The sequence below is a fragment of the Anabas testudineus genome, chromosome 24 (genome assembly GCF_900324465.2).
Source record: "Anabas testudineus chromosome 24, fAnaTes1.2, whole genome shotgun sequence".
Taxonomy (NCBI): domain Eukaryota; kingdom Metazoa; phylum Chordata; class Actinopteri; order Anabantiformes; family Anabantidae; genus Anabas; species Anabas testudineus.
In genome coordinates this window covers 7,849,300-7,873,323 of record NC_046632.1, presented here as the reverse complement: position 1 = coordinate 7,873,323, position 24,024 = coordinate 7,849,300, and the positions used below count along the sequence as shown (strand labels likewise).

The window sequence follows — 24,024 nt, the reverse complement described above, 5'->3', positions numbered from 1 at the left end:
CCCAACAAATATACCCCCAAGGATTTGGACACAAGTCCCTTTTACCATTAGTTTCACTGCCTTTTGCCAAATGGCAAAAATCCCAGATCCAACTCACTCACCGCCAAAATTCTGAATGTTCTTGGCTGAAAGCTGCGCTTTCCACCAAGATTTAATAGATATCTGTGTAAATGTTTTTGTTTTAATATCGTCTGGCAAAGATGGGAGGGGGGACTCTAATGGGGCCAGCAGGGCCTCTGATGTATCTCCCTCTCTGTGCTTCAGAAATAAACTTAAAGACACGGGAAGTGACTGAAGGCAGCAGCACCTATGTCGGGCTCCCTCTACTGGCGTGAAGCTACTATTTCACTTTTAGTTTGACATTATTTAAACAGCGTTCTCTGAAACTGGGTCATCGAAGTCATAACCTGTCTGACTGTGACTCATCTAAAGAGAAGGTTTGTTTCTCCAGAGTGTGAGAGATGATAATTAGCTGAAATGACAGAGACCGTGTGGTATTCACAGCCATCACAATAGCACACCAAGGTGGACTCGTGAACTCCCTTTTGTGTCTGCTCTGACACGCAGACAAACAATCTGAGACCAGAGTAGCAAAATATTTTTAATGGAGGAATATTAATGTACAATATAAAAATGCAAACTGAAAAATAAAAAAATGTGGTACAGTTTGTTGTGGGGCCTAAATGTTGGGCTAGAGATCTTTCATGTCAGAGATTTTGTCTAAATAGAGCTAAGTGATTTTATTGTAAGTGTTTTAGGCATCAGTCGGTTTCTTTTTTCACTTTGAGATGACGTGAGTTTTTGGAAATAGCCCAGGACACACGACAGGCTCTCCAGGGTTAAACATCTATATTCTGAGGACAACAACAAATGCCAAATTGCCTACATAGCGTTGTGTGTGTGCTGTGAGGAGGAGGGCGAGGCAGCTGCACAGGACGAGGAGAGCGAGGAGGGAGGAGGTTGAGGGGTGGACGAGGAGGCAGAGGTGGCAGCTGATGAAGTCTCGGCCTTGTGCGTGATGAAGCGGAGACGCAGCTTCATGGCTGGACGCAAAGTCATGATGATTTTTTCCACCTGAATTAGAGACACGGAGACAGGTGGATAATTTGTGAATGGGATTCTTTGTGAAGGAAAAAATAAAAATGTAGGAAATGCAACAAATACCACTGAGAATCAGGAGTTAAACAGACCTATGTTCTGAAGGTACAGTAGAACTATAAGTACGACACAGACCACATTCATTAATGTGATGTCAGTCAAACTACAGCATGAGGTTAGCCTCAGATAAAGGCTAACCTCAGTGTACAATAATAGCGCTGTCCATTTAATTAATTATTTAATACACTGATAAATTCACTTTGCCTTTAGGTTAAGGATTTTTTGATTTAATCACAGGTAGAACAACAGCTCACCTGTTCTTTCACACTGTCTCCAGTGTACATGTATTTAATGTGATAAAGGAAGTCGCAGATCGGGTCCATGTAGCTGAGATGCTGGCAGCGTTGGTCCACAGCCTGGAGCATCTCATAGAAGGCCACGCCAATCTAAAACAAACACAAAACAAATATATGAAAAAAAAAACTACACAATTCAGACAAAATAAAACTTAATCAGCAAATTCTTGTGCAACTACAGATTAAACTACAGGTATTCACTTTTTCTTACTATCAATGTTATCATCTAAAGTATCTATGGTCAAACTTGTGTACCTCCAGCATGCATCGTGTTCTCTCCTGCTGGAAGCGCTGCAGGAACGGCCCTACCAGGTGATACACATAGAGCAACTGGAACTCAGTCTGGACGATGGGCTTCAGAGTCTCTGACAGGAATCTACACCAACACACAGTTATGTTAACATGATGATCATAAATGATATGTGGGCTATAAAACAGAGTCAAAGAAGAGACAGAGACTGAAAACGTCCTTACTTAGGAATCAGAGAGAGCTGTCCGATGGACGAGTGATGCCAGACAGCGTGTGCCAGTGCGAGCACATAACTGCAGTTCATTTCACTGTAACTCTGATGGCAGGCGGTGAAGTCCAGCAAGGCGAAGGGATAACCTGCCCACTCTGTCTCCGATGTCAGAGCCGGAGAGCTAATTACAGACACAATGCGGTCGTGGAGAACGATCCAATAGGGCTCCTGACAGAGGGAAACAGAGGTGGGCACGGTGAACAAACTGCTAATTTATCAAATGCTTAAGTGTTGTCGAGACTTGATGTGAATGCTTTTCTTACAGGCAGTGCGGTGATCACAAGTCCAATGGCATTCATCCAAGCTGTGATGCTGTCTCTGGGAACAAGGGGTTGGCTGTGAAGTAGAAGGAAGAAACTGATACTTTCACAAACCACGAGAGGGCACTCAGTAATCGCTGAATACTAAAAATAATATTTACTGATGCCAAAAGCGTGAAGTTAGAGTGTGGGTCAATTTCAGCAGACTAATGCGAACTGTAACATTTTGTGTGTCTATCGTACCTCTTCAAAACAACATTGAGCAGAGCATTGCCAACATCTTTTCCCGGTACTGCCAGAGCCATCAGCTCGACACAGGTGACGTGCAGGGCGTGAGCGGCAGGGTTGGGGAACTCGTTGAACCTCCAGTCACAGTTGGGGAAAGGACCAGGTGACTTTCCCGCCATGGGTGAAAGAGAGTTAAGGTGTGTAAGGGTGCAAGGGTTGATAGTGAGAAGGATGTTGGGTGTGTGTTTTGTTTTCCAACACTGTACTACTGTCCGCCCATGAGCCGCTTAAACATATTCCATCTTGTTTACAATATCTACAACCCTACCATGCGATACAATAAAGTGAGATTCAATTAACAGCAGACACAAACAGGTAGGAATGATTACTCTCTTTAAAGCAAAGAGACATTGAGTGAGACTAGTGGCATCAGCAGTGAGCTAAATATATTATGCAGCTACCCCCAGAGGCCCATGACTTTAGCATTAGACAGCAAAAGGGCAATGCTGTTAGGGAGAACAGTGATGGATCAATCCATCAACTGTACAAGATTAATAAGGATATTGTCCACCAGTCGTCCAATAAGCTTGCAGTAGTAAGTGTCATCAGGAATCCACACATTGTCCTCTCTGGGGTTCATGCCACACTTCAGGTAGGTTTCACTAAGGCACCATCCTGGGGTACGGTTCTCCTATAAAAGACAAACATGGAATGAGACAATATGGATGGTTTTAATACGTAATACATAATGTAGGTTTTTTTTAAAACATGATATATTAACTTGAGTTTATGTGTGTTCCCTGCATACCTTCAGAGAAGACATGATGGCATGAACAAGTTTCCTCTTCAGGTTTGTTCTGTCTCTCAGATGCCGTTCGTAGTAGTGAAGTGTGTTGTACAGGTAGGTGACTGGGCGGTCTGCAAACAAACGACAGTAAACAAAGATCATGCCTCTAGTGCTCAGTTTAAAGTCGAATTCTTTTTCATTCATAGGCGTGCTCGCTCACCATGGAACTTGTACAGCCCTCCTAGATGATCCAGCAGCGTTTCAAGTGACTTGGAGACAGGGAGAAGCTCCAGGAAGCGGTGGATGACGATGTCAAAGACAGGCAGGAAGCGCAGGCACACGTTACCGAAGTAGATTGGCAGGTACTGAGGCTGGAGCTGCATGGGCGGATTGACCTGCTCAGCAAGACCCTCAAAGTACAGCTTCTCTGGGTATTTCTAGAAAAAGAACAACAAATACCTTTTAAACTAATCTATATAACACTTTGTTTAGTTCTGTTACATGATTTGACCTGAATGTAACCTCATTTCACTTTTTCTTTTGTCTAAAAGTGTTTCTATCGTGTACCTTGTGATAACTCATGTGTTTATTGTGCCAGTCACTCTGCAGCCAGTGCTCGGGGGCGTTCTCCTTGACAAAATCATTGACTCGGTTCCTGAAGTCATTGGGCTTCAGCAGCAGCAACTGGATTATGAAGTAGCAAACCTGAGCCTCGTTCCCTTCATGGCTACGCATAGCCTGAAGGCAGAAGAGCAGAGTGACACATAGTTCTTGTCATATTTAGGAGATGTAAAGAGGCATATCTGCCCATGTTGTACTAAACAATCCAATATACTTCTCTGCATGCTTTATTATCCTCACCAAACACAGAATGAGTCTGTCCAGAGTGACTATGTTATATTTCCAGACCATGTCATTGAGTATTTCGATGCACTTGTTGAGCTGCTGTCCGCCAGCGGAGGTCGAGAACTCGTAGACAAGAAAATCTGCAAACGTGCGCACATGAGCCACCAGCGCACGAGCCCCGATACGGTCTAAGACCCTGTGGGAAAGAAAGTCAGGCTACAGTTAGTGCTACATCCCACAGCAATGCAAAATTTGTTTAAAGAGGCATCCCCATCACTACAACATGCATTCACTCAGTGGTTTCTGACATACTGAGTGTAGCGGATGGAAATATGGTATTTAATTTGAAATTCAAATATATTTTTTTGTTGATCAGCATCAGCCCTTAACAGTTAAAGTGTATTTAACTGCACAAAATAATGACAGTCAACCTGTAGCCTATCTGGTTTATTTGGTCTGTCTCCAGCAGCATCTTCCACAGCAGACAGAGGAACAGGGGGGGTGAGCCTTGCATGGAGAAGTGGGTAATGATGTCGTTCTCGTTGGCCATGGACTTCCACTTCCTGTACTCCTCTTCTACGTTCTTCTTCAGGTTGAAGCGAGACTCCTGGGGAACATTGTTCTGTTTAAAGAACGCCTGACGGAGGAAGAAAAGGATGGGCGTCATTAAGGCAGGATCAAGGAATATAAAGTGAGAAGAAACAAAATGAAAACGTCTGTCAGTGTCATTTATGCCAAAGTAACCACATGTACCTGTAGTGGAGCAGGGAAGCAGGACAGCGTGTGTGAGGCCCAGTTATGAGGTGTGAAGGTCATGATGGTCTGGAGAATGTCTTTACACCAAGTACCGTGGATAGAGTCTGATCCTGTGAAAAAGTCTGCACAAAAACAAACAGTGACCATAGGAACTCAAACAAATAGATATTGACAAGAACATGGAAACAGACACAGATAAGTAAGTAAGAAAAGTAAACGATGGGTACCAGTGACGTGCGTGGCTCTGGCCAAAGTGAGGATCAGGGCTCGATTTAACTCCTCAGACTCGGCTGAGAGAATCGTCTTTGGGTCGTTGAGGAAGCGGGTGAACTGAGGCTGCACCTCTGAACTCCCCAATGCTGTGATCAGCCGCAGAGCTGTGCTCTCAACACTGGACGAAGAGCAAGACAGATGACAAGAGATCACACTGATTGTTTCTGGGAGGTTTGACTTGACTTTGAGTAGTAATAGATGATACACAACAATATTGTTTGTGAATGTGTGGGTTCACGTTACCAAAGATGCAGCTGATTCTGGTTGGTCTGGGGTACAGCAGCCAGACTGTGCAGATGACTCAGTAGCTGGACTCTGTAGTGCGGCTGGATGTGGTGCATCCTGTAGCTAAACATCTCCAGCAATGTGTGAAGGATTCCCCACGCGTGAGACTTAAACACATTGGGCAACAGCTGGCCTGAAAAGACACACAGTGACGTTATTCAGCGTGCATCTGCTAGCCCAGCAAGACAAATTAATGTTAAGCTCAACTGTTTTCAATCAGAATGCAACCAAGTGGACAAGTGATGATGACTGGACACACAGTGGGCTGGGACATGCAACATTTTTACAGTCAATAACTATTATTCAACTATCATTATTATTGTTTGAGAAACATAATGATCTGAAATAACTAAATTTTAGCAGAGTGGACTTTTTCAGTAAATTAATATGTACTCACTGATGAATCCTTTGATGCCCAATGACTCAATCTCCATATAGACCAACAGTCTGCTGTATGTTTCCACCAGTGCAGGTGCCAGAGCAACACTGGACTTGGCATGAGCCAATTTTATCACTCGTGTAGCAATGCTGTGGATCAGACTAGACAAACAGGCAGATCATTAAGTTCCGTTAGGACAAGAACAATTCTACGGGTGTTAAGAATGGATCTGTGTACCTCTCTGTCTATCGCATATTTATTAGATGTTTAAAGATTTTGCAAATTTTCATCTCCATTTTCCATACCTCATCTTTGCATGCACTGTGAGTGAATCTAGCAGGTTCATTGGCAGTGGGGTGACGGACCCCGATGCCATACAGTTGGTTCCAGGTAGGTTTATCCTCATAGTGCCATTGCCATAGATAGTCTCTACCAAGACGCCCATCGGTAAGGTGAAGCATTCTGAGTTGGTGCTGTAAGCGTTACACAGCAGGGCGATCTTATAGTCAGACATACCCAGGGTCTTGTTTCGCAGAGACTGCTGGAGAAACCTAACAGACAGGATGGAAGGAGACTAGCATAAGTTCACACTTATGGTACCGCTCAGTTTGTAGTCATTTATTAACGTGAATCACATATTTCATGGTCCAGTATTTTAAGACACATACTCATGATGTAGTTTCAGAGAGTGTGGTATGGGTATCTGCAGTTTGGAGTTGTCATTTTGAGCTTTGCGGTTCAGGTGGATCCAGATGCAGGTCATCGCAAAAGAATGTGTCGACTGGGGCTTGTTAATGTCTGGAACTGGGATGCACTGAAGAAGGAAAAAAAAACAACAACATACAAACACATAAATCTGAATTTGTACTTTAACTCGAATAAATAAAACACTAAAACAAAATGATCCCCTCTATTACTGCATATACTACCATGTGACAAAACTGTACCAATAATCATCATTGTCTTACCTCTTTTTCTGGGTAAAGCAGGTCAAAGAGCTTCATGACAGGCAGGAAGTCAGCTAGGGCGTTCTTCTGAATGCTTCCTGATATGAACTGTAGTAGGACCCACATCAGGTGGTCTCTCCCTTTAATAAGACCTCTGCCTGCTAGCTGCAAGGGAAAAGAAGTGAGTAATAGAAAAGGTTACAGTGGAGCACCAGACCAGCTGTAGGCCTTACTGCATACATGCAGTCTATCTATTTAAAGTTGGTATGTATGTGATCGGAATAAAACTTAATTCTTAACTGAATATCAGAAATTCATTGTGCATTTACACTATTAATAATACAAACCTATGTATCAGCACACCGTCACCTGAGGTGATTGTTTTTTCAGTTATGATATGTGTCTGCAAACCCGTCATTCATTAAAAGGTTCATTATACTTTCCCGCCTCCTCTATGTTCTTCCTCACCTTTTGGTGTAACGACAGCACCATGTGTGGGAAGCTTGCAAACTGAAACAGCACAAAGAAAATGAGCTGGGAAGAGAGGTGCTGCCACAGCAATTGGCTGGTTCCTCCAATATCGGCGTCGAAGTGTTCCTCCGTCTCAGAGCGCTCCATGGCGTACACCACCAAGTCCACCAGCTGCTCCTCTAGCACCGGGCAACGCTGCTTTTGCTGACAGGGGAGGAGGGGAGTGTTAAAGGATGAAGAAAATAGTGGGCAGGAGATAGGAGGTTAAACAGGGAAAGGCATCCAAGGACAGAAAGTGACAGAAAACACGGAGAGACAGAGGAGGAGGGCAGATGAAAGAGAGACAGGCAAAGGGAGGGAGAAAATGACAGGAAGATCATCATCAATTTAATTCTCATACACTTTTTCATGTTAATGGATGCTCCAGCAATTGTTAGAAATAAAAAAAAAACAATAAAACACATTCCCATCCCCTGCATGCAGGACTGCACCACCTCCCTTTCCCTGTCATCATAGCCCCATTTCCACATTGACTGACTTCCTAAATGTTGCCTCTAATTTTCTTGTCATGTTATGCTGGCGACAAAAACGAAAAAAGCTAAATTTAAGTGTCCATGTAGCTCCAGTAATTAGTTTCACTGGAATGGTTTATGTCAAATGCTTTTCTACAGCTCCAGGGCACGCAGGAGGTTTTACAGTGAGTGAGTGAACCAATCACAAGCAATTGTGTCTGTGGGTAGTCTGTAGACAAATCCAGACAAGTAATAAGTAAACATGTCACCTTGTAAAATCAAATAATGGAAATTATTTACTGATTTTACTGGTGGCAGCAGGTCACGTAACATTGACCAAACAACAAAAGTAAATAATATGCGTCTGCTTTTCTGCGATGATCTCAAATATCACGTTAGGAACCAAATGTTTACATTTTATACAGTAAAACTTATATATTATTATATACTTGTTATTGTTGTGGGTTCCACATAAAAGAGACTTTTGATGAAAGACAGGAGGTGAACGGGAAGGAGGGAAGGGAGTCAGGAGAAAGTCAGAAAAATGGCTGGAGACAGAGAGAGACAGCAGAGTCGTATAGTGATGGAAAGGTAAGTTAAAAGACATTAAAGGTGCAGTGTGACGATTTGGTGGCACCTAGTGGTGAGGTTGCAGATTGCTACCAAATGACTACCATCATCCCCTACTCCTCTTATTCCAGGTGTAAGAGATGTCATTAGCTACCACTGCATCAATTAGCAATATGTCAAGTGAGAAAACAGTTATATATTTATAGAAATTAAATAGAAGTGTCGGCCATATGACTACATGTAAATTAAGTTAACGTATGGATGAAAAACAATAGGTCATAGCTTCCTTGGAAGGAGAACAGCTCTCCATGTAGATACAAAAGGTCCTAAAATAAAGAAAACATAATTTCTATGTTAAAATGATTACATGCCACTGAAAACATAATTATGAATACTAAATTCAATCTGATAATTGATCCCCTAAATATTACACACAGCAATTGGAAGTTTTATGTATAAACCCTAACTTCAGGCTATGTAGTACAATGTTTGAGTTTGGAACAGGTGTACTCTTCTGCGTGGGTTGGAGTTGAAATACCAAGTGGATGACTGTGTAGAAATGGCACTATAAACTATTACCGTTATCTATGGAGCTTAATTTTGAATTTTATGAACAAACTAACTTGAACCACTAGTGGCAAAGTAGGAGTGAGGACCTAACTGGGCCATTTTCACAAAACTGGGACACAGCATAACAGGGGATTGAGCAGCACGGCACAGCAGAGAGAACCAAAATATGACACAGAACAGCACGTCACAGCACTAAAAACACCAAACCAAATCAAACAGTGCAACATGTTCCTGCATGCAGGCTAACAGGTGGGGGAAGGTGAGGAGGTGGTGTGCTTGGGAAGAAGAAGAGCTGTGAAGATGACCTTAACTTCTCTTCTCCGATCCCTAAACACACACATGCACACGCACACACACACACACATACACACACACACACACAGAAAGAAAGAGAGGGCAAGAGTGGTGGAGAAGAGAGAAAGATCCACACATCCTCCGTCTACAGAGTTACATCTAAAATTCTTGAACTATCCATAGTACAACTAACAACTGATCCATAATCCCACCTAACACCTACCAACATCCCAACCCAAGGCAGGCTGGCAGGACACTGCCTACGGTGTCCGCCAGCCGTCAACTGCTTATTGAAAACTATAAAACATTGCTCAGTCTATCATTCTCTGCCACATTTAGTGGGATAACCACAATATTTGAGAAGTAGGCTGATACCTTTCATTAGGGTCATTTTATATTTTCAAAGTGTTTTTTTTCCCAGTCAATGCACCTTGCAGTTTATGAACAGGCTCAGTAACAACCATCAAGTTACGAAGTGAAGCAAATCAACAACAAGGCAAAACAACCCCTGCTGCCTTTCATTGCTGCTAATCATTAATACCACCCAGTCAGACAGCCAATCAGACTCACTCAGCTGACCTGGGCAAATCACTGACTAAACACTTCAAAATACCAAATCACACATTATCATGTCTTCTGGTTTTGAAGCTGTCTGTGCACATGCAATTCATATGCAATTACGTTATCTATAAGATGCTAAATTGGTTTGTTTGTAAAAATCTAATCTAATCTCATTTTAATCTTGAGAGATTAGAGTTTTTCTTCTAGTTCTTAGAAGAGTGTAACCATTACAAAATACAAGCCTTTAACTTGGTGGCACAAATTGCATTAGAGTAAGATTTCATGACATACTGCTGCAACAAAGCATCAAAAGTTAGTTTAGATTGAGAGTAGAAGACATGACAGTGAGACAAAATCAGTTTGGGGATCCACAAACCTAGTACTAGTAGTATTTCTTTCCATTTGCATTTCATTTTCTATTTTACTACCACTGCTGTCTAGCTATGGAACGCTACTTAAATGTCTTACGGTCGCCTAACAAATTCCTTGGCACATAGATAATAAACACTCAGCTTATTCATATGATTGCTTAATATAAAGGATATTAGTGGTCAAGTAAAGACCCTTATTTAAATTTGTAAAAATAGTATATTTTTGCCCAGATCAGCACAACAAAAAGCAGCAGTATGAAGCCAGACATGAGACGACCTCCCTAAAGGGCAATGACTAGACTACATCCATACATGCAGTGCAGCAGGACTTGAAGTGTCAACAGCAGGGTTTAAAGTCAGAAATACTTAATATCAGCCTGTTAGCTGACTAACCCTAACTCAGACCGCTCTAGCTCTAGTATAAAAACTCACTATGGATCACAAGATTAAAATCTGATCAAAATCAAAAGATTAGCTTAGGCAATAAAGAGAGAGAATCTTAAATGATGTGTAGAAATGAGCTTTTTGGTTCTCAGGAAGGCAAATGCACAAAAGAAAATGGTCAAATTAATTCTAATTAATGATTAAATATTAGGTGAATTAAACATTAACATTTCAAATAAATTGAATGTAAAAACTTGCTATTATTCCACCATTTCTGTTTCCAATAGAGATACTGAAAATTAGCATTACACATTGTCCATGCGTGGCTTCAATCAATACAGTGTATTGCTACTGTACTTTTTCAGCTAGAATAAATCCACAGATCAGGACATGTGCAAATCAAACTGATGTTACTAAAAATGACAGGAAACAAATTGCTTGCATATCACCAAATTAACTGGACAAATGATCCATGGTTAATGATCCTTAAACAGCGTCTCTCCATCGATCTACCTGCTTCTGTCTGTTTGTTATGCTTCGTCAGCCTGTTTGTCTGTGTAGCTGCATGTTGTATGTTTGGCCTCATTTGGCTTTTTCTACTATGTATGTGCCTGTGACGCCCTGCTGAGACTGTTTCAAGCTCTGTAGCTTTTCTCTTCACTTCTTTTCAAGTTGTCTTTTCTTTTTGTGTCCAATTTCCCCCATTTCTAGAACATCAGCATGCCTACAAAGCTAAGCATCCAACGGGCCAGTTAGTTGATAAGTCAGGAGGTGACCAGGAAGAGGAACAATGACATACCTGGGCAATGTTCAGAGTCTAGAGAGCGCATGGCAGAGAGACAGGCAAAAACCAATACACGACCAGAGAACAAAAAAGAGAGAAGAGAGAGAGAGAAACAAAGAAAGAAACAGAGGGGGGGGGAAGGAGAGACAGAGAGAAAAAGTGGTGACTAAGGAGCTAGGTTGGTCACTGTCTGTTCAGCACAGTAAGCATCAACTCAGCCAGTTCTGACATATAAACATGTTTCTGGTTTATTTGTCCAAAACCATAATGTAAATTCCAATACTCAGTTATTGTGCATCAAAAAAGCTTGTCAAACTGTGCTTATGGCTGTGCTCAGTGAGCTGGGCTGAGTTAAAACTGCATGAACCCAACAGGGCAAACTAACACCAGTGCATTATGGGTCAAGCTCACAGCATTGGCTTGCTTTACATATGGTTTTATACGGCTGTGTTATCAAAGAACAATGGACGAGGGCTTGAGGAAGTAAAGGGTGGAGGGGAGAGGAGATAGAAGAAATTAATATGATATATGAAGTAAAGGTCCAGGTAAAGATTAACAAAAAGAGGCAAAGGTGACAAACAAAGATCTGAACAGATACGGGAAAATATTAAATGAAGTAAAACGAAACAGAGGGATGGGAAAAGTGACGAGAGGTGGTGGCAAAGGAGCAAAAACAGAAGAAGTGGTTGTTTTACCTGTTTGTTGAGGCCTAACATGTTGCAGACCATCTCTCTTGAGTACGGCTGTTCTAATACATAGCGCAGCAAGCAGGTCTGGGGCTCAAACAGGTCCTTAATATGAGAAACACACACATTATTACTGCTTGTATGAACCTGTGCACATGCCAGGCGAGTGTGTTGAGTGTGCGTACAAGTGTTACCTTGTCAAACGGCAACATGCCTCTCAGAGGGAAGCGGAGAGTGGTGGGGTCTAATTTCCAGGAGTTACAGATGGCCCCACTGTTATTCACTACTGGTAACAGGCTGCATCGTCCTGTAGATACACATATTCACACATGAAATTACTAAACAGGCACACTGCAAACACCTGAGTTGCATTATACATTTCACATAAAGTTGGAAATCTGTTGCAGGCAATGCAGTATTCACAAGTTAGATTCGGCACTTTAAAACTTGATATCTTTCTGATAATAAGGTTCTTTGTGTTTATGAGGCTCTTACCACAGATGGAGTTGATTCTTGCTGTGGGTCTGAAACTATCCACAAAGTCTGATATCAAACTGCCCAGAAGCTACAAATGAGAGAGAGGCACAGAGAGATAAATGAGAATTGACACAATAGGAGAGAAAGTATAAATGAGAAATGGTGTTAGATACATGACAACATACTGTAGCAGCACACATACACACAAAACACACACTCACCCAGTGTGATAACTGTCCCTCCGGATACAGTTTTCGTATTTCTGTGACTGCAAAGTAGGCTGGCAAGAGGCATGCATTTCTGTCCAGGATATACTCCACCACCTGGATTACACCACAAAAAATTGAAAACACAAAATTAAACTGATTCTGTTTTCTTAAAGAGAAGTGCTCAAAAAATAATAAAGGAAATACATTTAAAAACAAAAGGTACCTCTCTGGCAGCCAGAAGTTGTTGGACTATAGCTGAGCTGACAGTGGTAGGAATGGTCTGAATTTTGTCCAAAACAGTTTTCAACAGATCCCGGACACCCTGAAATGTACACACACATACACCTTAGTTTTAAACATTATAAGATTTAATTTTAACAACTTCCTGTTTAATAATAAACATCAGCTTATTCAGTTAGTCCTTATAAAATTTCAGTTAAAGTAACTTAAAACGATACAAATCTAAGTCCTTTCAGATATGGTATCTTGGGAAGATTTTCTTCTTCAAAGAACAATGCACATAATGAAAAATGGGGCAAGCCATGTCATCTCTTGACTTTGAGGTAGTGCTTCTCTCCCTAACTCCCTAGCCCGAGTGGTTTCTGTGGCAAACAAAGCTGCTCCTGCCTTATCTAAAGTCAACTAGAAACATCTGTTTTTTACTGCTCAAAAACAACACACCTCATTATGTTAGAAGCAAACACATACACTCATCTAATCTGAACAAGGTGAAACAATGCATTCATATGATTACAATATAAAGTGTCAAATACAAAATCATGATCTATGATGTAGCCTAACAATCATAATTCTGTGACACAAAATATGAAATCAGCTGATTTCCACTACTTTTATTGTTAGTAAAAATAGTGAATGGACTACAAGTGCATCATTACCTAACTGATTCATTATACCCCTATTAATAAATGTTCTCAACTGTGCTTGTGTTCTTGTGTGTGTGTGTGTGTGTGTGTGTCAAAAACCTTGTAGTCCACCCCTCCAATGATCTTACGAATCAGTTTGAAAGTCAATGCCCACAACTGAGTCCTTTCCCACTCTAAACTGTCTGAGCTTATCAAAGCTCCACACACCATCCTACAGAGAGACAAAGAGATGGATGATTAGGACAGATTTAGATGATAACAGCTAGGAGGGCTTGTTAGGTGTTATCTCACAGCTTTAAACAGACTGAACATCACTGATTTGTTTTAGACCTGACAGGGATACTGCAGCCAAACCAAAAATCTTAACTGAATATTATTAGACTATCAATTCGTCTGTTTAGAGCCCATAGGGTATTTGTAATACATACATTTACATTTAGCTATTTGGCAGACACTTTTATCCAAAGCGACTTACAAGTAAAATACATACAGTATGAAGTATTGCAAATGAGTCTGGTCTGTGTTTGTACCTGGGTGGTAACAGACTGGTCTCCACAGCCATTGCTAGACAGTCATAGAGGAAGGAGATTCTTTTGGGACTGTGCTGGCTGTGAATAAACCGCACTATCCACTGTACACACTGTTCATGAGACTCCTGCAGAAGGAAATAGACGATGTTTTTAAACTATCCAGCCAATCATTTATCTTCTCTGAATGCATGAACTTGCATCTGTGTTGCAGTGTATAGACCTGTGGTAGTGTTCCCCAGTATTGTCTGAAGGCTCCAAGACAGCTGATCAGTTTAGTCCTCTCATCCTCTGGAGTATCCATAAACATCCTAAAACACAGCACAGATTAATTAGTATAGAGAAGAGTTTCAGTCAGTAGTCATTTCACAGCCAATGAACACAAAATGTAGGCATGTGTCTGTCTTTTGACTCATCTTACCCAGCAAAGGCCTCTTCTATCATCTCAGTTTTCTGAGAAGGGAAGAAGAGAGGAGAAACAGCTGTTAGTGACAAGACAATACAATATTGTAATGCCTTTCTACACGTGTTTAGTTTAATATTTCTTTGTTGTAATAATGGACTCAATAATAACAATTCTCTGTACAATAGAAATGTACATTAAATGTTTATTGTTTACTTTTAAGTTTCATATTTACACGTTTTTAAAAGTAGTTAGCTAAATTCAAGGCAGAAATTAGCTTGATCTTGCAGGTGAAATTATGCATTTGCAAAACCACAGCAGTTTAACATTGTTTTTTGGTAGATTAATAGTAAGGGCTAACGCTGTCTGAATGCTAACAACAGTTAGCTTTAAAATCAGTTTATAAAGATATAAATTACCACGACATCTTCGAAGATGCTCTGGAGCTGCGATTCCATCGATAGCGCCATATTTGCATCAAACAAAGTGCCAATTTTTACTGGACCATAACAGAAATCAGTCAGGCTTCTTCTTTAGCATCTGTGTCTGTGTTCACAGACAATGCTATCAAATAGCTAAGTGCTAACAGGCACCGGAATGCGCCGTAAGCCACGCCGGTGCAACAGCCAAAACATTCCGGAGACATACCACAGACACAAATCTAGTTCCGCTTCATTTTGTAATAGCTGTATTAAGCTCTCTTCACTGTAATAATTATGTATCACAGTCACAATATATGTGTAACAGCTTTCACAATATGCACCGCGCTGATTTAAGTCGGTATGTATTTTCCTAAATATATAGTTATAAATCCCACATAATACCTACAATACTATGTGACTTGGATAAATTGTTGGTGTTGCCCAGTAGATGTCGATATAGATGGTGAAAATTAAATTACTCGTGGTGATGCTCACGTCTGTTTTCTATGTGGTATTTCATTGAACGCCATTCAAATGAATTGCAATAACCTGTGTTGCAGAGTTGTGTTTTCAGTTTAACTTGGAACCAAATCCACAACCTAAATTCCAGGTGAAACACACACTGCTTCAAGGTTTTGCTCTGCGTGGTTATCAAGGTTGTAATTCAATAGCCTCACTTCTTGGAACTGATCCAAAAAGAAGCACCACAAGGCAATTCTGATGTTCTTCCGGGTGTAATGTTCCATGTAGCTGACATCCGTGAAGAAAAACAAGACCTGACCAAACTATTTGCATATTATTTGTTTTTGTGACAGCAGATAACCTCTTGTGGATTAGGTATTATCAACCATATGCTCTCCATGGCCAATTAACAAATTAATGTTAACTTGTGAGGAGAGTGTGGTAAAATGAGTTGTAAGGAACGATGAGTAGATATAGAACAAATACTTCTACATATAGCCTATTTAAGGGTGGAGTATTAAGGAAAAAGATCCCTATTTCTGTAGCTCAACTTGCCCCCAGGTTAGATGTAAGTCGAACTGAGTCTGTAGGTAAGTTGAGCCGTAAATTGACCATCTGAGTTTTTTAGTTTAAACCTGGGAATTGTTAACAGGTCCTCCAGCTACCCTCTTCAGCCAATCACTTAGTGAGATCAGGTGCAAAGACAACCCACAGACTCAACAGATAACCCACACCATGTAAATGAAGGATGCCAGGAACTTTCATGCAGTACACACATGATCATCACAAATACCAAAGACATGTTTAATATATTTTATTAGACCTGGATGAATTAGATTAGACCTGTGATGTCTGCCAAGCAAAAAACAAAAAATGCTTCCATCAAACACAACAACTTATACATTAAGTGTCTTTCCTGAATGTATGTGTTCATGATAGAACATGAACATATCTGTCTGGATGCAGGGTTTGGGTCATTTTACCCACTGGCTCATCTTACCCTTCTGTCCTCTAGGGCCTAAAAACATTTATAGCGAACCACATTTGCACCTTACAGTGGAAAAGTATCCCAGTTTCACATGTTTTACATATTATTACATTATTACATATAAGATATTACAACTTGTCCTCAATTTGGTGATTTTAGAACTATACCTTTGGGATTAAAATATTGGCTGTGTTACTACACTGCAAACACCTGACAGCTGCAGTTACATCAAGACTTTCAGGTGTAGCCTTCACCTGGAGCACAAAGGATCGTGTGCAGGGCGAGACCTGGAGAAGAAGTCGAGACAAGACAGGAGCACACACACACACACACACACACACACACACACACACACACACACACACACACACACACACACACACAGAGAGAGAGAGAGAGAGAGAGAGAGAGAGAGAGAGAGAGAGAGGTGTGATGTACAAAAACAAGTGAGGTCACATTCCTTCCTCGTACACGGAAACCTGCCGCAGACTTTGAACTGTAAATCGTCGAGGTTTTACTGGTTTGAAGGTCACTCTTATCCAACCCACGGCGACTCAATCGGCAGTTTTTCCCTCTTCTTCCTTGTAGGCTACGCGCGTTTTAGCAGCTTTCTTGTGATCGTGCGGACAGGTGTCACCTGCTGACAGGTGTACCGGCGCAGAAAACCGGGCGACGGAGCGCAAATGTTGGTCCCGGTGAAAGCATGAGCAGCACGTAGAGAGATGTGGAAGATGTGGACTGTGTTCGTGTTTCTGATCCTGGGGCTTCTGCGCTGCTCAGGTATGGATACACCCATTGTTTCTTTCATAAGCTGTTCTATGTGTTTACTTTGGTGACCATTACTACAAGAACCAGCTGATAGAGTATGCAGTAACGAAACGGTGTGTGCAAGTTGTTTTGATGCAAACTACATAATCATTGCAACCTGAACAACTGTGCAGCACTTATATTCATACAAATCAGTTTATGGTGTGAGTTCAATCAGTATCAATATCACAATAATAAAAGGCAATATATTCACATTAGGTAAACATGAAGTGTCAAAATATTGCTTTGTAACCTTGGTGATAAGGTAACAGAGGCCTCTCATTTATTGTGTACATGAAAGTACTGGTTATATACTGAGCTCTAAATCAAGGTTCCAGTTCAAAGGTCTGAATCACACAAACTGAGTGTGATGTGCAAATTTTAAAATGAGTTCAATTCGGATATTTGGGATAGATTACATTATCAGCTTAGATTATATGTTTTGTATTAAACTACAGCTACCAGCTTTAGTACAGATATTACACTCTTACTCATAGAAACTCATAGTAAATGTGTGCCTCTTGTCCTTCTCAAACTCTAAATCTTTCAATTTCTTTCTCCCCAGTCTCGTCCTCTCTCCCCAGCCCCATCAATGTTGTGTTTTCCTCGGTGAATCTGAAGAATGTGTTATCGTGGTCACCAGGAAATGGCACACCAAGTGACACACACTTTACCGTGCAGTATGCCATGTAAGTATAATAAACAAGTTGAAATAAAAACAAATAGAAGTAAAATATGGTAATTTAACTAATTTAACTGACAATGAGAAGGGTGACAGGAACAAGAGAAAAATGTAACCTGATCTAGTAAGGTTATATAGGTTAGCCTATGTAACCTGATGTCTTTCCTTAAGGGGACAATTGGACAAGCTAGTTGTTATTGTCTTGGCTAGAGCGGGGATTCAGAGGAGTCATCCTCTTATCTGTGTGGGTCTCATCTGTCGTTCCCAGCTATGGCGACACTGTGGAGACCAGTAAAGGAAAACAGGTGCACTGGAGGGCGGTACGACAGTGTACAAAAATAGTGCGAAACTGGTGTGATCTGAGCAATGAGACATGGGACATAGACCAGGGATACTACGCCAAAGTTCGTGCTGTCGGCTGGAAAACGTCTTCCAAATGGGCGTTGACCCATAGGAGATTCGATCCAAAGTTGGACAGTAAGTGGGATGATGGCTGAGACATATGTCCGAGTTACTACTTTTAATCGTTAAAAGTAGAATACATTTTTTTTGTCCGTTTGGTGACTTAGAATTTAAATTGTGACACACAATAATGTTAAACCAACCAAGAGCGAATATTTCTGTTTGTCCATACAGCTATTTTTGGTCCTCCACTGGTTTCTGTGGAAATACAGAACGACAGTGCCACTGTCACTCTGAAGGGACCAATGAGATATCTGCCTAACAACAACATGCCAGTGGTTTCCATGGCATCGGTCTACCCCTACATGGCCTACAACCTCTCCATCCACAATGCCCGTTGTGGTACTACTGTGAGTAGTCGTCTTCTCCAACCAGCGAGTGGCTTTAATTAAACACCCCTAAAGTTTTTCTACACCACACCGAACCAGTTTGAGACTAATTTTATTTGTGTATGTTTGTAGCATAACATCCTTCTGGAGTCTAGTTCGTACAAATTTCATTTGATGGAGTATGACACAGAGTACTGCTTCTCGGCCAAGGCAAGATTCCTTTCCATGCCTGTCCAGTGCCACTCCTCAGAATGGCTCTGCATAACAACACCTCAAGGTACAGTGTGTGTGGGAGAGAGAGCGAATATTTTTCTACCCTGGTTTGACAGGTAGAAAGGAATGTGACTAAACACGATACAGAAGCAAAAGAGACTTTGATTTACAGAGATAATTCTTTTTGCTTGTTTGTGTATCAGTTTCGGACATTCCCAAAATGTCAGTCAAGAAAAATGGTCTTGTGAAAGTTGTCCACATACAGTAGCATTTCCTGTGTGTACCTTTGCTATCATTTATGAATTCAATGTATTTGTGTGACTTATTTCCTGTCTCCCTCCAGATCCTGTGATTGGACAGTTGCAGAGGGTGGTTGTTAGTATTGTTGTTCCTTCTTTGTGCGCGTGTGCGCTTCTGTTGGTTGGCTACTTTCTCTGTAACTACCTGATGGGAAAAGGACAAAAAAGCCCATATATTCTGGTAATGCAAACACACACGTATGCATACACAGACCCACACACACTAGAAATTGAACTGCTTTCTGTTTCATTTTATTGTCCCGTGATGAAACCGCATTGATGAAGATTTAACCATCCACTGTGTGTAACCCTTTACAGACTGGGTGAGGTGCTTGAATACAAAAGTGTATTACTGAAAAACAGATAAGACTCTCAGTTTGTTAGTCATAGTAATTTTCAGGATAAGCACTCAGTCAAAAATGAATCCCTGTACAATGCAGAGTCTTCCAGATCAAATATGGGGATGTCAATACTAACACACACAATTCTGTCTACTTTCTGTATTACTATCTACATCATAGACAAGTCATGTCAATTTCAAATGTTTTCTCTAAAGCAAGTTAGCTAGTCTTTTAATGCTACACTTATTATCCTTCAACCCACAGAACCCACCTACTTTTCATCCGCCCCCGCTGATGTTCCCTAACCCTGAGAATCTCAACACCATTCTCATGATCATCAAGCCATCGTCAGACAAGGAGCCTCTGGGACCTGTCAATTGTCCAGATCCCCCACCAAGCTACTCCCCCCAGAGGTCTGAAACACCCTCAGAGCCTAAGGAGTCCTCTGGGGATTCATTAGTTGACTACGGATTTGTTGGCATAGCTCCTAAAATCAATGTCATCAGAGAAGAGGAAGAGAGAGAGAAGGGGCATGGCAGAGGAGATGATGAGAATGAACTGAAAGCTAAATGCCAGAAATGTGGAGCACAAAACAGCTATATGAAGAAAGAGTGGACAGTAGAAGACAGTCAGTTCACTGGATTTTATGCTGCCCAGGCAAGGCCATGCCTTCCACTGAGGTCAACCATCGTACCAATACACACACAGACAGAAATGTGCACACCAGCACAGGCACACGCATGGTCACAGTTAAATTCAGGTTTGCTGACCAAAACTCAGGGGATCAGCAAATCTAGGGAGTGTACAGGGTTATTCATAAACAAAAACCCACAAACCGGCCTCTTCCATATTCCTTTAAGTGTACAAACAAATAAAGAGGCAGGAATGGGGGGAAATGCAAGAGTAGCAGATGAAAAGTTAGATGGTGATGCAGAGGGAGGAAGCAAGAGTGAGAAAGTACCACTTCTGTCTGCTTACGCCTCCCAGAACGCGGCAGACATGCCACCTTTCCACACAGAGCAGTCAGATTTCCTACCTGATGACTATGGTGTTTTAAGACTGGCTACAGCACAAAGTGTAGTGGAAGAAGAAGAAGATGATGATGACTATTATGAGGAGGAAGAGGGAACCATTTGTATTAATTGGGACAATGAAACTAGAAAACTAGTGCTGCCAAAGGCAGATATAAGGTCCAACAAGCAGAGGGACAGGGATGGGTTGATGCAGGGAGAGACAGGGCGTAAGGAGTGGTTGAGTGGAGAGGATGAGGAGGTGAAGGTGACGAAGGGCGTACTGAGGCTGGAAAATTTGTTTGTCAGACAACCGTCCGAGGAAGAGGAGGCAGCAGGGGCTCCGAGAGAGATGGGGGGAGGAGGGGCAACAGGGTGTGAGGAGGATAATTTTATGACCAAATGGAACTTGGTTATCCTAGAGGACCAGTAAACAACCCCATTATTAGGAAAGCACTCTTCTTCTGCACTGAGCAAATTTAAAATAGCAAGACAAATGATTAAAAAAGTATATAATATAATTTAGATAAAATAATTATGTTAGAACACACATGGTATAATCTCTTTAGATAGAGTTACTTATGTGATTTATGCTGCTTTATTACTTTCAACCACAGTTTACTGATTTCTATAGCAAATCACACTATTTAATGTTCAGTTATAAAACATAAATAATGATGATCAGCTCTGAGGGATATTCCATATATTAAGGTTTGAGCTAAATATTATTGTTTTATTCTTATTTGTATTACTATTAATTTATTATTTTTATATTGCTCTTGTTCTGTATTTCTGAATAAATTCTGTACGTTAGCACTACGGTCACCTCTGCATTAAATCTGAGCACTAACCAATTATTCTGGGCTGATGTCCGACAGGAGTCTCCAAAACAACAAATTTGGATTTAGCTTAGTACAAAAATCCTAAAAAGGAACTTTACTTAGGTGTTTTCCTTACTTTTTCAATTTGTTTTGATATCGACCGTGACAGCAGTTTACTGTAGATATTCTATGACTGTACCCTGTTTACTTGATAACATTGTCTAGTTGTGGGTGGTTTTGGTTAAACATTACTCTGCCTCTGTTCTAGTTCCAGGTAAAACACCTAAACTTGTCTTTTTGAGACACTGCGGGCCAATAGATTACTTGTTTTGGATGAACTAGGCTCAGCGATAATGTCATCACTTCTTCATTTGCAGCTTCTGTTTTTCCCATCCACCATCAGTCAATATATCATATGAAGGGAATCATGAATACAAATATATTTTGTGATTTTTGTGTTCATACAATATGAAGGCAAAACTATAGCACTTTATTCTTGTATCTAATCTAGTTTTTATGTAAATTACGAAACAGCATGTCTACACCCTGAGTCGATATTATTTTCATGCATCATCTATTCCTTTTCTACATATTCCTGTCTGCATTCATCTTGTTTTTGTTTTTTTTTTGCCTTTTTTCTGTGTAGTTTTGTGAGTTTCTTTTGAGCTCAGATGTTCAGACACTTATTATATGAATATATGCAATGAATATAGCCCGTTAAATGATTTCACTTCAGGTTTTATACTTTGTTATTCAAATGCAAGTGGCAATGTGTAACAGTAAAAGAAAATCACTGTGGTGTTTTGTTAATGTTTGCCAAAGTTGTTTCTTATTCTATGTCTTTCTGGTTGTTGTTTTGAATTTATAACTACGTTACATGTGAAAAACACTATAAACACACATACTATACCATCGCTACCTGACCATTACTTGCATTCTGCTGTCTCACGACTCGGGACATTCCTGGCAGTAAATTCCCGTCAGATCTTTTTTTTTTTTTTTTTTTTTTAATGAGCACTGGTTGACCTGCAACGTGAAGGGGGAATTTTGAAACTCTACAGGTGTAGTTCCAGATTTATGTACTGTATTCATACAACTCAGGTTATCTGCACTGTGATGGTATGTTTGATGCTGTGAAGGTTGCTAAAATTATTTTACTATAAGAGAGTAGCAGTTTTCTATGTTGCAACATTATATATTCAAAAAGAAATAATAAAAGTATAAGAAAATATGTTGTGCTGGGGTTTTAAAGGCAACTGTTCTTTCACCTATATTTGCCTTTCTCACTAGGTGCATCCTTTATCAGGTTTTATCATAATATCAGAAACAACCTACTGTACAGTTCCAGGTAACACCCACATTCAAGGAACTGTTTTGATATTATTCCAGTTTTACTACACTGTTTTATTCCTGCTTATCTACCAGGTGAAAGAGTAAATAGAGACATCTGCTGGTCTAATTAAATTCACAGTAAACGAAAGAGCAAGGAAAGTTAATTTCACAGTAACATCACATTTTGTAATCTGATTTTATTAGCAAAACGTTTCTTTTTAAACTTTAATGAGACCCTGTAAGGGCCATATATATATATATAGCCACATATAATGGATCTTTAGAGCCGCATTGCTTCCAATATAACAAGGGTCCCTGCAATATGAAATTATAGTCTAAACCTTTGATTCCCATGACAGTACACATCAGTAACTACTAATTATTACAATTACAGTAGCAGTATTTAATGGTAAATCAGTGTCAATTTCTCCCATCTTTGTAAATGACGTCTGAAGCTCTTAGAGCAAGTGATAATCCACATCTACTAGTCAATTAAGAGTGTCACAGCAAAGGGTCTAAGTACTTTTATACTATAAATGATACATTTGGGTTTTTAATTTTTTTATGTATTTGCCTAACATTAAAAAAAAAAACATCATGGTGACACTGATGGTGACTTTGTTGTTATTACTTACTGAGTGTACAATAATGGGAAAAAGGAACTTTATCAGTTAAAAATTAAATGTACAATGCAAAAACATGTAAAAGGTGAAGTATCTGCATACTGTACTTCCTTTGTGGCAAACAGATTGTGTTTCCAGGATGGATCCACAAGTATTGTTATACTTAATATTGTAATTAAAAATACAATTTTGCAGAAAAGGCCCCGGTTTAATTAGCATTTTATTACTGTAGCAGTTTGAGGTAAAGGTTTGATGTTGTCCCTTTGTCTATGGTTTGAAGTCATGTTTTGTTAAATCATCAGAGGTGCTAGGTGAGAACATTTACTCAGGTACTGTGAGGTAGGTTACTTGTATTGGAGTACTTCCATTTTATGCCACTTTTCCTTTTACTCCTTTACAGTTTAGGGTGGAACAGTGCCCACTTTTTATTCATTACATTATTTGACAGCTTAGATGGAGATGTTTTTGTATTACAAAATGCAATTAATCTATAAATGATGATGTATTATTATGGCTTAACCAGCTGACAACAAACTAGTTAGAATTAAGCCCACATATAAATAGCATCAAGCTCAACAGTAGGCTTTAAATGATCCTACTGTTTTTTATTGGAGGTGTATTATACAAGTAAACCACTACTTCTACCACATCTGAATACTATCATCTTCAAAGAAACAGTTTAGTAGCTAGTAAAAGTATACAAGGCTGAGTATAGAGTTGCACAAAATGGAATAAGTACTGTAAATAAAGTACAACCTCAATGCTCTACTGAAGTACATGGAGTTTTATCACTT

General features: G+C 40.3%; 2 protein-coding genes across 2 annotated transcripts; one reads left to right on the top strand and one right to left on the bottom strand.

The window, feature by feature from the left end:
- Positions 1 to 788: 788 nt before the first annotated feature.
- On the bottom strand, positions 789 to 15,024 carry med23 (mediator complex subunit 23). The gene is made up of 30 exons (XM_026341607.1): positions 14,859 to 15,024; positions 14,458 to 14,489; positions 14,260 to 14,347; positions 14,040 to 14,164; positions 13,609 to 13,720; positions 12,849 to 12,947; positions 12,638 to 12,739; positions 12,435 to 12,504; positions 12,134 to 12,246; positions 11,949 to 12,044; positions 7,205 to 7,411; positions 6,758 to 6,901; positions 6,458 to 6,603; positions 6,095 to 6,340; positions 5,808 to 5,950; positions 5,369 to 5,543; positions 5,080 to 5,243; positions 4,850 to 4,974; positions 4,528 to 4,733; positions 4,112 to 4,292; positions 3,818 to 3,988; positions 3,471 to 3,687; positions 3,272 to 3,381; positions 3,028 to 3,154; positions 2,479 to 2,644; positions 2,239 to 2,311; positions 1,929 to 2,143; positions 1,710 to 1,830; positions 1,413 to 1,544; positions 789 to 1,074 (listed from the first exon to the last, which is right to left on the bottom strand). Exons 1-30 carry the CDS (start codon positions 14,907 to 14,909, stop codon positions 883 to 885), a joined length of 4,149 nt encoding a protein of 1,382 aa, XP_026197392.1. The 5' UTR covers positions 14,910 to 15,024; the 3' UTR covers positions 789 to 882.
- Positions 15,025 to 16,795: 1,771 nt separating this feature from the next.
- Positions 16,796 to 22,189, top strand: il20ra (interleukin 20 receptor, alpha). The gene is made up of 7 exons (XM_026341989.1): positions 16,796 to 17,091; positions 17,684 to 17,807; positions 18,069 to 18,277; positions 18,437 to 18,612; positions 18,724 to 18,868; positions 19,148 to 19,284; positions 19,709 to 22,189. Exons 1-7 carry the CDS (start codon positions 17,034 to 17,036, stop codon positions 20,885 to 20,887), a joined length of 2,028 nt encoding a protein of 675 aa, XP_026197774.1. The 5' UTR covers positions 16,796 to 17,033; the 3' UTR covers positions 20,888 to 22,189.
- Positions 22,190 to 24,024: the final 1,835 nt, after the last annotated feature.

Bases quoted from the DNA above. Each gene is read 5' to 3' on its own strand.
- il20ra (XM_026341989.1), top strand. From the start codon at position 17,034: ATGTGGAAGATGTGGACTGTGTTCGTGTTTCTGATCCTGGGGCTTCTG. The intron at 17,808-18,068 runs GTAAGTATAATA...TGTCGTTCCCAG, and splicing joins TTTACCGTGCAGTATGCCAT to CTATGGCGACACTGTGGAGA. The intron at 18,278-18,436 runs GTAAGTGGGATG...TTGTCCATACAG, and splicing joins ATTCGATCCAAAGTTGGACA to CTATTTTTGGTCCTCCACTG.
- med23 (XM_026341607.1), bottom strand. From the start codon at position 14,909: ATGGCGCTATCGATGGAATCGCAGCTCCAGAGCATCTTCGAAGATGTC. The intron at 12,948-13,608 runs GTTTTTGACACA...TGTACATTTCAG, and splicing joins TTGGAGGGGTGGACTACAAG to GGTGTCCGGGATCTGTTGAA. The intron at 12,247-12,434 runs GTAAGAGCCTCA...GTGTATCTACAG, and splicing joins AAGAATCAACTCCATCTGTG to GACGATGCAGCCTGTTACCA.